Genomic DNA, 13416 nt, shown 5'->3' with positions numbered 1-13416 from the left:
CTGCTTCTGAATAGGTGTGAAAAGACACGCTCGCCGTCTCTGATACTTCGACCGAACCCTGCACTACACAGCGACCAGGACCTTCGGGAGGCGCCACCGAATCCGGGCGGGGGAACGTGCGGAGCCTGGCGCCCCGCCCCCTTGGGGGGCTGTGCTTGCGCATGCGCGCCGGCGGCTAGGTTGGCTCCCAGCAGTCGCCGACGGGCTCTACGCTTAAAGGGGCCGCTGCTTTGCCGAAGTTGGTGGGAAAGTAAGGTCTTGGCTGTTCGTCGATTGCGCTTTATCATGGGACCTGTGCGTCTGGGGACGTTGTTTTTCCTTGTGGCCGTGTTCGGGGCTTGGGCTGGGACGCCGAAGGAGGAGGACGATGACTCAGAACGCTTGCCCAGCAAATGCGAAGGTATCCTACCTGTAGGTCTCTCTGCCCCACCTCCCATGGCTAGGAGCACTTGGGGGATGCGGGTGGAAGAAAGGTTGGAGCCTGGGGATAAAGAACTTGTATACTATTGCCAAAAGCATTGGCTGTATTCTGGTCCCCGTAAGAGGCCGGCTGTTTTGGGGCGCCATCGAGTGGGGTCCCACTCATAGCGACCCCATGCACGAGGGAACGAAACTTTGCCTGGTCCCGAGCTGCCCTCCCCCATTGCGGCTGTCTTAGAGCCCACGTGGCAGCCATTGGCGACAATCCATCTTGTTGAGGGTCTCCCCCGTTTACACTGACCCCTCCACTTTACCAAGCATGGTGTCCTCTCCAGGGACCAGTCCCTCCTGACAACCTGCCCCAAAGTTGTTGAAACCAAGTCCCACCCTCCTGGTTTCTGAGGAACATTCCGACTGCCATTCCGCCCAGGGAGATGAGTTCATTCTTCAGAAAGCGCTTGCTCTATTCAGTCATCTCTGCATTCCAGACTTGGAGCAACGTTCTAGAGGGTTTCTGAAAGTGGCAATCTTTATGGAAGCAGACAGCCTTACTGACCAAGATCTGATGGCTTGTGATGGGTGGTCCCCCAGAAAGCCCACCCACCTTGATGGACCTTGAGCCTTGAAAGCCTGAGGGCCATTTAGTGAACTTAGAGTTTGGAAGAGATGCAGAAAGGGAATTGTACCGTGTGATATGGCACTCCAGTTCCCATGAGACATCCAGAGGGAACTCACTTTCTCTTGAGGGCTCGGGGTCCAAGGGAACTGTAGTTGAGGACTTTCTGCCCAGGACTGCCCACTGTACTGAGCATCTGCAGGGTGTGTGTGTGTGTGTGTGTGTGTGTGTGTGTGTGTGTTCCTCTGTCACTGTTCCTAAATCTGGGGTGCCTATAGGAGTGGGTGTGTGGCATGTGTGCACATCCTCTGCCCCACCTTGGCAGAGACGCTCTCAAATTACAGGGTCCATGCACCCCGAAGGGGTTTGAGAGTGAGCAATTCAACCCTTGGAGCTCATGACCGAGACACTGCACTTTGGGTAATCAGCCAGGTTCCTTAGTTTGTTGCCTTCCTGACTAGTTTCTTCCATGGATCTTTCTGCCTTCTCTCTTACTGTTTGTCAGTGTCAGTGTTTCTCAGACTTTGGTCCTAAACTCTCTTTTTTGGCTTTTTTGGTCCCAACACTTCTCCCCCCCATCCTCACCTCCATTGTTCTTTTAAACATTGATCTAATTGTGGTGAAAGGAGGCCTGGTGACTTCGTGGGTTATACCTTGGGCTGCTTTGGTGTTAGACAGAGTTCTCTAGAGAGACAAGACCAGGACACTTATGATATTATATATATTTAGATAGATAGATAACATAAGAAATAAACAGCTAATTTGTCTATAGAGCAGTACAAATGTCTCGGTTCAACTCACTTCTATGAGACAGCTAATACACTGGCAGTCTTTCAAGTCACAAGGGCCGCCGGGTACAAGTCAAGGAAGCAGACAGCTGAGTCCTCTGTGGAGCAATTCAGGCTATCCAGCCACAGGCAGCAAACAGCAAGGCAGGTCACCAACAGTCAGCCAGATGACAGGGTCTGACAGTCCCCAGCTCAAGTGATGTACACTCCAGTAACGTGACAAAGCAGGTCTTGAAGGAACCTCAAACTACAGCGACACAGTCCACAGGTTAAGTGTCCCACAGGTAGTGTAGCTCACAAGTAGAGGCAGAGAACCAGCTAAGGCAGCCGTGCACCACAATGGTCCAATCACCAAAGAGCAAGAGACAAGAAAGGCGAGGCTCACTGAGCCATTTCTCTCTCTGCCCTTCACTTAAATTGCCCTTCGATTAATCCAACATGTGCTTATTGGCCATGTTGGCACAATAAACCTACCTATCACAGCTGCTAACCACATGATCAGCAGTTCAAAACCACCAGCTTCTCTGCAGGAGAAACACGAGGCTTTCTACCTTCATTAAAACCTACAATCTCAGAAATCCACAGGGACAGTGCCACCCTGTCCTATGGGGTGCCTATGAGTCAGTGTTGACTGGAGGGCAGTGAGTTTGATCTTTTTTCCCTCGTTATTTGAAGATATCACAACTCTGCTTGCTAAAAATGAGCAGTTGCTGATGCAAATCAAAGACTGCAGCCTTTAATGCGGATCGCAACTCAGCACAAACAAAAATCCTCCTGACTGGACCTGCAGGTAGCAGTGTGATACGTGGAGAAAAGACGGATGTTATCAAGGAGTTCTGTTTCCTTCGACCCACAGTCAATGTCCACCAAAGCAGGAGCCCGAAGCCACACGATATATTTCTTGAATTGGGCAGATCTGCTACACAAGACCACTTTAATGTGTTGAAGAACAAGGATGCCGTTTCGAGCCTAAGGTGTGCCGTCCCCCAACTGTGGTCCTTTCAGTCGCCTCATATGCTTGTGAGGAGCCCTGATGGCATAGTGGTGACATGCTGAGCGCTGCTAACCGTGAGGTCAGCCAGTTCAAGACCACCAGCCGCTCCTTGGGATAAAGAGAAGGCTTTCTACTCCCGTGAAGAGTTACCCGTCTCAGAAACCCACAGGGGCGGGTCTACTCTATCCTACAGGGCTGCTATGAGTTGGCATTGGCTGGATGGCAGTGAGTTTAGGTTTTTGTTTTGGTCTGCCATAGTCTTCCCAGTAACTGGTACATCATATGGCACGTGGTGGGTCCCCTCCCACCCCACCCCCTAAAGAAGGGAATGGCCAACAGAGAATTGCCTAAAATGTGCCAGGTGTTGTACCAGGACCGGGCAATACACAGACACACACACAGCCTTTGAAGTAGCACATTATAGAGGGAGAGGCACAGTATACAGCTGAGAAGCACTTTCTAATGCAGGTGACCTTTGAAGGGAGTAAGTGCATTTCCTTATGAGGTGAAGCCCTGGGCTCCATCACACCATACTGTCATCCCGTGTATCCCGCCGTCCCCTTTGGCATTGTCCCCTGTCCCCTGGATAGGGGTCATGCGTTTATTTGCCCTGTTGTCAGTGTGTATACACAGGCATTCCACACATGGTGGTAGAGTAACAGCAAACACTTCACAGTGCTTACTATGTGCCAGACAGTCTCCTAGGGGCCTTCCACATATTGACTTATTTCATCCTCACCAACCCCCTTTGAGAGGGGTGCTTTCGCCCTTGGAGGGGTGAAGATCTCTACGCAGCAAGAGCATCACACACCCGAAGTGGCTGAGCCAGAATCCCTGCCCCCAAAGCCCGTCCCTAAAGCTCTCCTGCTGCGGTTATAGGTCCCCTCCTGAATTCGGTGCTAGTGGGTTTTTCATTCACTTCTCTTTGGGCGTCTTTATTCTATAACAGTCTGTAAGTTGCTGAGCCTGGAGCTACAGGAGGAACTGAGCCGTACTGGCCGGTCACGAGAGGTCCTCGAGCTCGGGCAGGTGTTGGATACAGGCAAGAGGAAGAGACACATCCCTTACAGCGTCTCGTGAGTACTCCTTGGTGCCCCTTCACCCTCCTACCCCTGTAAGAGCCTCCTCTAGGAGTTCCTCAGCACCCAAGCACCCTTTATTTCTCCTCTTCCAGGGAGACAAGACTGGAAGAGGCCTTGGAGAATTTGTGTGAGCGGATCCTGGATTACAGCGTGCATGCTGAACGCAAGGGCTCCCTGAGATACGCCAAGGTCAGACCCTTCCCCAGGGCAGCTGTGGGGAGGGAGCCTGCCTCATAGCGATGATGCTTTGTACCCTCCGAGGTCCACAAGAGGCCTGCCCGTCACCTTTCATCTCCAGTGCCCCCTTCTTGTCATCAGGTTCCCTCCTCTTGGCTTCTTGGAACTTACCTTAAGTCTCAGAGAGTTGACCAAGCGGGCATGGTGGGAAAAAGGATGTGGGCAGTGGGCTTGGCTGATCCCCAAATTCCTATCTCTAAGGGCCAGAGTCAGACCATGGCAACGCTGAAAGGCCTGGTTCAGAAGGGGGTGAAGGTAGATCTGGGAATCCCTCTGGAACTGTGGGACGAGCCCAGCGTGGAGGTCACCTTCCTCAAGAAGCAGGTAGGAAAGGATACTGCACTATCCACCAGGGGGTGGGGGGCGGGGAGAAGGGACCCTAAGAGGTCTGGGTCTTAGAATTTGACTGTCGGGGACATATCCCTAAGGAGAGAAAGAAGGGAGCAGAAGACTCCTCTCTATCAAGTGGAGTGGGCTTGGGAACCGATCAAAAAATGATTTAAAAGAGGCTAGTAAACCACCACTACTAAGGGCCAGGGAGCCCTGGTGGCACAGTGGTCTTCACATTGAGCTAACCACAGGTCTGGCATTTGAACTCAGCAGCCACGCTCCCTGGGGGACAGATGAGGCTGTCTGCTCCTGTAACAAATTTAAGTCTCAGAAACTCAAGGGGACAGTTCTACTCTGTCTTATGAGGTCGGTATGAGTCGAAATGGACTTAACAGCAGTGATTTTTTGGCTCTGCTATAGGCACGACCCCATACTTCCTGGCTGCTGCCTCAGTTTACCCTCCTAGCAACGCGTTAGCAGTTGGTACTCTTACCATGCCCCATTTTACAGGCAAGGAGCTTAGCCTCAGAGAAGTTTAGCAAACTACCTGGCACAAACCAAGAAAACAAACTCACAGCCATCGAGTCCATGCTGATTCATAGCGGCCCTATACAGAGTTGCTAGTAAATGTTTATTGAATCAGAGTGGCTTGCGCATCTAGTAAGCCAAGCTTAAACTCCAGGCCGCTTGTCTCGCCAAGGTCAACGAGGTGGGGGAGGGGAGTCTAGGACTGGAGAGCAGAGAGGAGGGCTTCCAAAGCCCAGCAGAGCAGACATCCTTTTGACCCCTCCTCTTGAATCAGTGTGAAACGATGCTGGAGGAGTTTGAAGACGTCGTGGGAAACTGGTACTTCCACCACCAAGAGCAGCCGCTACAGCATTTTCTCTGTAAAGACCATGTGCTCTCAGCTGCAGAAACTGGTAAGTATGCAGCCTGGGCTCCCTGCCTGCCAGGGCACAACCCCCATGATGAATGGCTAAACTCTCTTCTCTCACCCAACTTAGCATGTCTAGAGGAAAGTTGGACCGGAAAGGAGAAGATCACATATGGACAAGAGAAAACAGAAGAGGAGGAGGAACATGAAGAAGAAGAAGAGAAAACCAAGTCAGCAGACCACCCCAAGCATGACCCAGAAGACCTTTGACTCTTGTCTTGGAGTCCCCAGGAAGGACGGGGTCATGGAGAGGAACCTTCTGAGTTTTCCCTGCCCCACAGCTCTAAGGGTGTATGTTGTGTGTGAGTGATCTGGCTCCGAGCTCTCATCTGATCCTAGGCAGGATCCCAGCGGTGCAGCAGGGTGGACTTTGGGAGAGGGGGGAATAGCAGGTAGAATCCTGACTCAACAGATGAGCCCTCTACCCATCAGCCCGCACCCTAAATGGCGTGTGTGTACTGAAGGTGTATGTATTGGGCTGCTAAGCACACGGGCAGCAGTTCAAAACCAGCAGCCATTCCACAGGAGAAAGATGAAGCTTTCCACTCTGGTAAAGGTGCATAGTCTCTGAAGCCCGCAGGAGCAGTTACTCTGTCCTGTAGGCTCCCTTAGGAGGGGGAATCAATTTGATAGCAGTGAGTGAGTGAGTGTGTTTGCCAACAGTAACCAAGGTATTTCCCCTGCTCAGTATCCACGACCACAGAGGTCACAGAAGCCCTGGTGGCGCACCGGGCTCTGCATTGGGCTGCGAACCAAAGTTAGCAGTATGACACCCCCAGGGATTCCGGTGGGAAAAGAGGAAGGTTTCCATTTCTGTAAAGAAAAGCAGTCCCGGAAACCCACAGAGGCAATTCTACTCTGTCCTATGGGGCCTTATGAGTCAGAATGTGCCCCGTGGCAGTGCGTTGGGTTGGGTTTAACAGCAGAGGTCAGCAGTGATTTGGTAAAGGCATTGCCTTCTGGGTCGCGATTTTTCAGACCCTTGTAGGAAGGACACGACAGTGCAGTTTCCTTCTGATGTGCATAGAGTCTGTATGGGTTGGAGCTTACAGGATGGCACCTAACAATAACGACAACATAGGAAGATCCCAGAGTAGGCACTTCTACCACCTGTTTACGCCGGCTGCCTGGAGGAGGCTGTGTGCCAGCAAAGTGAACAAGGAGACTGGATGGGGATGGGGTGATGCTGAATTAAGCAGGTGGTTACTCGGTCTACTTCATAGTAATTTCACCAAGGGTGCCATAGTTTTTACCATTTCACAGGTGCCAAGATTTCTATTTCGCTATTAAACGTTTATATGGATATACACTCAGGGCCTGAAGTTTCAACACCTCCCTCTGCGTGCCGCAGCGCGCACGTTAAGCCGGATCAGGATGGTGGCGCCCAGAAAGTAGTGCTGGTGGCCGACCTCTTGTAACGAATGGTGCTTTCTAACTGGGCAGTTCAGGGGCACTGGAAGCAACCAACAGGTTGTACTTAGGCTTGATTTGGTGCAGTGTACCCCCGCGCAGGTTTGGGCGCCTCCGTGGTGTGGCGCTGCTAACTTCAAGGTCAGCAGTTCGAAACGACCAGCCGCTGCGCGGGAGAAAGAAGGGTTGTCTGCTTCCATTGGGCGGTACGGTCTTGGAAACCCACAGCGGCAGTTCCTCCCGGTCCGATAGGATCGCTATCCACTCGGCGGCGGTGAGCGGTTTGGTAAGAACCGGAAGTTTAAATTCAATGAAGATTAGCGCTTCCGCCGCCGTCCTGGGGTTTACGGAAGCTCGCAGGGGACAATCCCTTCCGCGTTTCCGGAAGCAGGATGAAGGAAAGCAGGAACCCAGGTCCGAGGTAGGGTGCAGGGGTTGGGTGGGAAGCCCCTTGGAGGGTGGTGGGTGCGGATCTGCCACGCTAGCGTGGGGGCCGAGAACAGGAGGGGGGCGGGGAAGGGAACTTCCGGTCACGTGGGCGGGCGGGTTGGGAGATACCATTTCCGGGAGGGGTTGATGGCGCCACCGGAAGGGAGCAGTGAAGAGGCGGCGTGGGAGATACCACTCTAGGGGGCGGCGGGGGCCGAGTGGCGTGGGAAGGCGGCCTGCCGGGCCCGGCCATGAGCGGCGCAGTGCGGACCGAGCCGCTGCGCGGGAAGCCGCCGCTGCTGATGCCCGGCGGCCCCTACTCGGTGGTCGTCCTGCTGCAGGGCTACGCGGAGCCTGAAGGGGCCCATGGCGCCGTGCACGCAGACGGTTCCGTGACCCTTGTCCTGCCCCGGGACTGGGCTCTGGGCTCCAGCCGTCGAGAGCGTCTTTCTGGGTGCGACCAGGCGAAGACGGCCCTGGAGGAGGCCGCCCGGGGCCCTATCGTTGTGGACACTGGGGGCCCCTGGGCTCGAGAGGCGCTGCTGGGGGCCCTGGCGGGGCAGGGCGTGGCCCCCGGGGACGTGACTCTGGTGGTGGGGACCCACGGGCACTCTGATCACATCGGGAACCTGGGGCTGTTCCCGGGGGCGGCCCTTCTGGTCTCTCACGACTTCTGCCTCCCCGGGGGCCGCTACCTCCCCCACGAGCTGAATGAGGAGCGGCCCCTGCGCCTGGGCCCGGGCTTGGAGGTGTGGGCCACGCCAGGCCACGGAGGCCAGAGAGACGTGAGCTTGGTGGTGGCAGGCACAAGCCTAGGGACCGTCATCGTGGCGGGCGACGTGTTTGAACGCAGTGGGGACGAGGACTCTTGGCAAGCACTGAGCGAGGACCCAGTGGCCCAGGAGCGGAGCCGAAAGAGGGTGCTAAGCCTTGCTGATGTGGTGGTGCCTGGTCACGGGGCACCCTTTAGCGTGGCCAGAGAAGTCTCCTAATCAGATACAGAGGGTTCAGGCAGAAGCCAACCAGAACCCGATGTGGGAGATTAGGAGGCCACCCTGCATGATCAAGTACTCTTGCCAGAAAAGCCCCTCGAAGCCCAGAAGACATAGGTTTGCAGCCGCAGCCAGACTGGGAGGAATCTTCCAGCCCTTGCAAGAGGTGGATTTTCTATTGGAAGGAAGACACTGCCCTAGCCACTGCTGCCACCAGTATCGCCCTCTGCCTGCCTCTGAACCAAAGTAGGACCAAGAACTGGCCCTGCTTTATGTGTGACTTCCCAGGGGCATGTACGAAAAGGGGGAGAACCTTCTTGTGAGGTTTGGCCAAAATAAATAAAAATTGAAAGCCCTATTGGAAATTACATTGCCTGCCCAATGCAGAGCTGAAACATTGGTGGTGGTTACGCACGTTCCAGTCAGTCTGACTCACAGTGAACCTGTGCACAACAGAAGGAAACACTGCCGGGTCGAGTGCCATCCTCACAACGGTTATATTTGAGTCCCTTGTTGCAGCCAGTGTGTCAATCCATCTCATTAAAGGTCTTCGTCTTTTTTTCACTGACTGACTTTACCAAACATGAAGCATTCATAAAACCTAAAGATCAACTGCCAATGAGTTGATTTTAACTCAGTGCCCCTGTGCAGCGTTTCTGAGGCTGTACATCTTTATAGGAGCAGAGAGCCTCAACTTTCTCCCTAACAGCAGCTGGTGGGCCTGAACCTCCTCTGTGGTGAGCAATCCCACACCTGACAGTGCCACCAGGGCTCCTGAACCAGTAATAGTGATCACCATTTACCAGCACATGTTGACTATGGCCGTGAGTACTGTTTTGTTTGGAGTTGCCATGCGATCTGTGCCGAGTCATGGTAACCTTGTGTGTTGGTGTAGAAATGATCAAAAGGGGGGAACTTTAACAGAATGTCAATTTCAGTGACTGGCTTTTCCAAAATAGATCACCAAACCTTTCTTCCAAAGCACCTCTGGATGGATTTGAACCTCCAACCTTCCTGTTAACAGCTGGGTGGGCTTACCATGTGTACGACCCAGGGACTATGTATATGCGTTGTTAGGTGCCTTCCAGCTGGTTTGACTCAGAGCGACTCTATGTCCAGCAGAGCAAAACATTGCCCTCTCCTGTACCATCTTCACAATTATGTGTGAGCCCGTTCTTGCAGCTACTGTGTCAATACAAATCAGCAATGAAAGCAGGGAGATGCTTTGCCTAAGTGTCCGTTTCTCATGGGGTATAGGCTACAGGAGGAGGTGGAGGCCAAAGAGAGGACACTCAATCTTTTTTTGGTTTAATTATTAGGGGCTCATACAACTCATCATAATCCATACATACATCAATTGTGTAAAGCACATTTCTACATTCATTGCCCTCATTCTCAAAACATAAGCTCTCCACTTAAGCCCCTGGCATCAGCAACTCACTTTTCTACCTCCCTCCCCGCTCCCCACTCCCTCGTGAGTCCTTGATAATTTATAAATTATAAATTTATAAATTATTATTCTATCATATCTTACACTGTCCAACGTCTCCCTTCACCCACTTTTCTGTTGTCCATCCCCCAGGGAGGAGGTTCCCACTCTCTACCCCACCCTCCCTCTACCCTCCCGGTATCATGACTCTCACCACTGGTCCTGAAGGGATCATCTTCCCTGGATTCCCTGTTTTTCCAGTTCCTATCTGTACCAGTGTACATCCTCTGGTCTAGCCAGATTTGTAAGGTAGAATTGGGATCATGATAGTGTGGGTGGGGGAACATTTAGGAACTAGAGGAAAGTTGTATGTTTCATTGTTGCTACACTACCCTGACAGGCTCGGCTCCTCCTGGTGACACCCCCCCCCCCGTAAGGGGGACACCTCAATCATACTGTAATCCATAATCTCATGGATTGCTCAGACATATTCCAGATTAGGAGCCTTGGTGGGGTAGTGGTGGCACATTGGGCAGTTGACTACCAGGCTGGTACTTCGAAACTACCAGCTGCTTCTCCAGAGAAAGATGGAGCTTTCTACTCCCAGGAAGAGTTACAGCCTTGGAAAGGACACAGGGGCAGTGCTACCCCATCCTATAGGGTCATTCTGAGTCGGCATCGACTCGATAACAGTAAGTTCGAGTATCACTGTACAGCATGTCCATTTGCCCTTCTTCCACATTCATTCCTACCTTCTGAGGTTGATCCCAGTGCAATCGCTGTGCTTTGGATTTCCTGTGGTTGATTATTTTAAGGACTGTGTACCACCTTGGTGTTTTTGTTTGCCCTACATCCACCTTGGAGTTGATTCTGACTTGTAGTGACTGTGATACCAGAATCCAAATTCATTGCCATCAAGTCGATGCTGACTCATAGCACCCCAGTAGGACAGAGTAGAGCTGCTCCTGTGAGTTCCAGAGACTAACTGTTTACCGGAGTAGAAAGCCCACGTCAAGTTGGGTGGGCCAGGATTCTCCCATGATATTATCTAACATTGCGAGGTCAATGGGATCTTCTATGAAGCAGCCAAGCAGTTGTGGGGAGAACAGACTTCCTTAATCCAGTCACAGGATTGAGGGAGGTTCAATTCAGGGTGTGGCCTACTCTTAGAATAAATTGTGTATGGAAGCTAGCCATCTTCTGCTGCTGGATTTGCATCCTGTATATGGGTCCTCAACCTCTTGTTAGATATCGCCTGCTGATCCCAGGAGCCATCCGTGAATTACCAACCTTGGATTCATTCAGCTTTGTATCCACCAGCCTGTGCTCTCCCCGTTTCATCATCTTGCTTCCTGTTCGCCATCCCCTTCAGTTACAGGAGTCAGGAGAAGCCCTCAGTTTATATCTGACCCATAGACTTGAACTAGACTGGACTTACCCACTTGTACAACTGTACGAGACATTTCTTAATAGAAATCTTTTTTCTAGATTCACACTCATACAGGCATCACTGGTTTTGTTTCTAGAGAACCAAGCCCAACACAGTGACCCTGTAGGACAGACTAGAACTGCTCCCTGGGGTTTCCAAGCTGTAAATCCTTATGGGACCAGATAGCCTCATCTTTCTCCTGAAAAGTAACTGGTGGTTTTTGAACCACTGGCCTTGCTGATAAAACCCCAACAGTTAACGTACAGCACCATTTTCTTAGCTTTTTTTCTTCTTGTTTATAACTGGTATTTTATTGTTTGTTTTGAGATAGTGACAGAGACATTATGAACAGTTTGTACACAATTCTTAATGCACATATCAAAATCCTAAAAGTGCATGTAGATATAATTCGTTTCTAAATTCCAGTGACTTTTCAGCTTTACATGTGGAGGCAATTTTTAAAAAGTGGTTATCAAGAACCACCATCTTCAAATGTTATAAGCTGTTACATCTTAAAGCCCCACTGGTTCACAATTTCATGTCCCACATGCTACACACTGAGATGTTCACCCCTCACAGCACAGGAAAACGGAACTAACACCACCAAAGGTATTTCAGGATGCACACAGGTCTGACAGGAAAGCCAGGGGGACAGAATGGTTTTCAGACACAATTCCATTAAAAACAACCACACCGACATGGAAACAGAATTTTAAACGTTCAAGCCATCCCAGTTGCCAGGATGTTCTGTATTAGAGATGCAAACCCCCTCTCATCCTATGGAATGGGATGTTTGACACCAAGAGAGTCAGATCTTCCCCCCATTCAACATCCTGCGATTTTCTGGTGTGCCAAAAAATAAACATCCAGCAACTGATTTCACATCTTTAAGGAAGCCTTTACGCTTAAATAAATTGAACCAAGTGGGATTTCCTCCTGAAAAAAAATGTTTCTAGAGCTATTAAAACACTTGCACTTAGAACATACCGGTCGGTAGTTGATTAAAATATCAGGGCAAGCAGCGCTGCCCCTCCGCCCCACCCACGGAGCTGCAAAGGTCTACCCATTTTCTTAGCACTTTGATAACCGTTCATTGTCTTGTGATTTTCAACGTACATGTCACTCTCTTTTAAAGCTATTTTCTCACCCTGTGCCACATAAGGCTACGGTGTTACCATCAAACTGAAGCCCAGGAGTTTGGAATTTTTGGTTTGTTCTGTTTTGTTTGGGGCAATAGCCTTCTCCCTGAATTTCATGAGCAATTGTTTCAGACGTCTGCTCGGTTCTCTGGGTTCCAAGTCTGTCTTTTCCCTCCTCCCCCTTTTTTGGTAATTTTCCTTTCTCTGATTTATTTTCCCAATTTCTATTTCCTCAAAATTCTGATCGTCTTCATTCTCAAACCAAAATAAATAAATGGACTCGATGACACCTCCGAGCAGCCTGCACCTGGCCGGTCACCTGCACCTGGCCGGTCACCTGCATCTGGCCCGTCACTTGCACCTGGGGGGCGGGGTTTCAGCTCTTCCCAGGATGGGGTGGGGTGGGGTGGTGGTGGTGTGGTGGTGGTGGTGGTGGTTTGAGGCTGGCTTTCTGGAGAAGAAGGTTCTTGTGAGACCTGTTTCCCAGCACAGGACACTTCCCCTCCAGGTCTGTACCAAGAAAGGAATCATTTAAGAGTGAAAATATTTTATGTAGCCATTAACTTTAGGATTCATTCTTTTTTTCTCCCATTGCTAGAGTTAGAATGCTCAGTCTGCTTTTGCTGTTGGAAACAAAATTCCTTCTTAAATGTTCAGTTTTGCAAAGGTTCTTCTCTGGCCCCTCTTCCTGTATTCTTGACATTCCCGTCTGGCCACCAAATACCATCCAGTTCGAATGTGATTTACCTGTGAGTCTCAACACCTCCCCTGAGCTAGAGAGATCCTCCACTTAGATATCCTCCCACAAGCACTTGAGCGTGCACCCAAACCATCTTCTTCTCTACGAATACACTCTGCATCCTCAAGATCGACTCTTTGCCTCCAAACATCCACGTCCTTTTTTTTGTCTAGGTAAAACCGGTGACACTCAGTATTTGGCTAGTGACTCGGATGGTCTTTATCCATACTGCTTTCCCTCCCTAAACCCCTCACCTTCAAGCACCAGGCCCTCACTGGACAACTCTCAACTTTGCTTGACCCTCCCCTCCATGCCAGCAAAGCAAAAAAGTCAGTCCCGATGTTTGTTCTCTTATGTTTGGACTTCCAAAACGTCCTGCACCTGGCTTCTGCTGGCTCCATTCTTACCCAGTCTCCTGTTTAGTCTCTGTATTGTAAGCATAACAATA

At 51.1% G+C, this 13416-nt stretch overlaps 2 protein-coding genes across 2 annotated transcripts; both read left to right on the top strand.

The window, feature by feature from the left end:
* The first annotated feature begins 175 nt into the window (after positions 1 to 175).
* On the top strand, positions 176 to 6710 carry CNPY4 (canopy FGF signaling regulator 4). Its single transcript, XM_075564980.1, has 6 exons — positions 176 to 400; positions 3768 to 3894; positions 3993 to 4089; positions 4339 to 4461; positions 5270 to 5387; positions 5472 to 6710. The coding sequence occupies exons 1-6, from the start codon at positions 286 to 288 to the stop codon at positions 5609 to 5611; spliced, it is 720 nt and encodes a 239-aa protein (XP_075421095.1). The 5' UTR covers positions 176 to 285; the 3' UTR covers positions 5612 to 6710.
* Positions 6711 to 7402: 692 nt separating this feature from the next.
* MBLAC1 (metallo-beta-lactamase domain containing 1) lies at positions 7403 to 10145 on the top strand. The gene has a single exon (XM_075564971.1). The coding sequence runs from the start codon at positions 7492 to 7494 to the stop codon at positions 8230 to 8232; it is 741 nt and encodes a 246-aa protein (XP_075421086.1). The 5' UTR covers positions 7403 to 7491; the 3' UTR covers positions 8233 to 10145.
* The last annotated feature ends 3271 nt before the right edge of the window (positions 10146 to 13416 follow it).

Source organism: Tenrec ecaudatus, chromosome 12, assembly GCF_050624435.1.
Source record: "Tenrec ecaudatus isolate mTenEca1 chromosome 12, mTenEca1.hap1, whole genome shotgun sequence".
Classification (NCBI taxonomy): domain Eukaryota; kingdom Metazoa; phylum Chordata; class Mammalia; order Afrosoricida; family Tenrecidae; genus Tenrec; species Tenrec ecaudatus.
This window is presented reverse-complemented; position numbering and strand designations above follow the sequence as displayed.

Coding starts and splice junctions, on each gene's coding strand:
- MBLAC1 (XM_075564971.1), top strand. CDS start 7,492: ATGAGCGGCGCAGTGCGGACCGAGCCGCTGCGCGGGAAGCCGCCGCTG.
- CNPY4 (XM_075564980.1), top strand. CDS start 286: ATGGGACCTGTGCGTCTGGGGACGTTGTTTTTCCTTGTGGCCGTGTTC. Junction 401..3,767: donor CTTGCCCAGCAAATGCGAAG/GTATCCTACCTG, acceptor ATTCTATAACAG/TCTGTAAGTTGCTGAGCCTG. Junction 5,388..5,471: donor GCTCTCAGCTGCAGAAACTG/GTAAGTATGCAG, acceptor CACCCAACTTAG/CATGTCTAGAGGAAAGTTGG.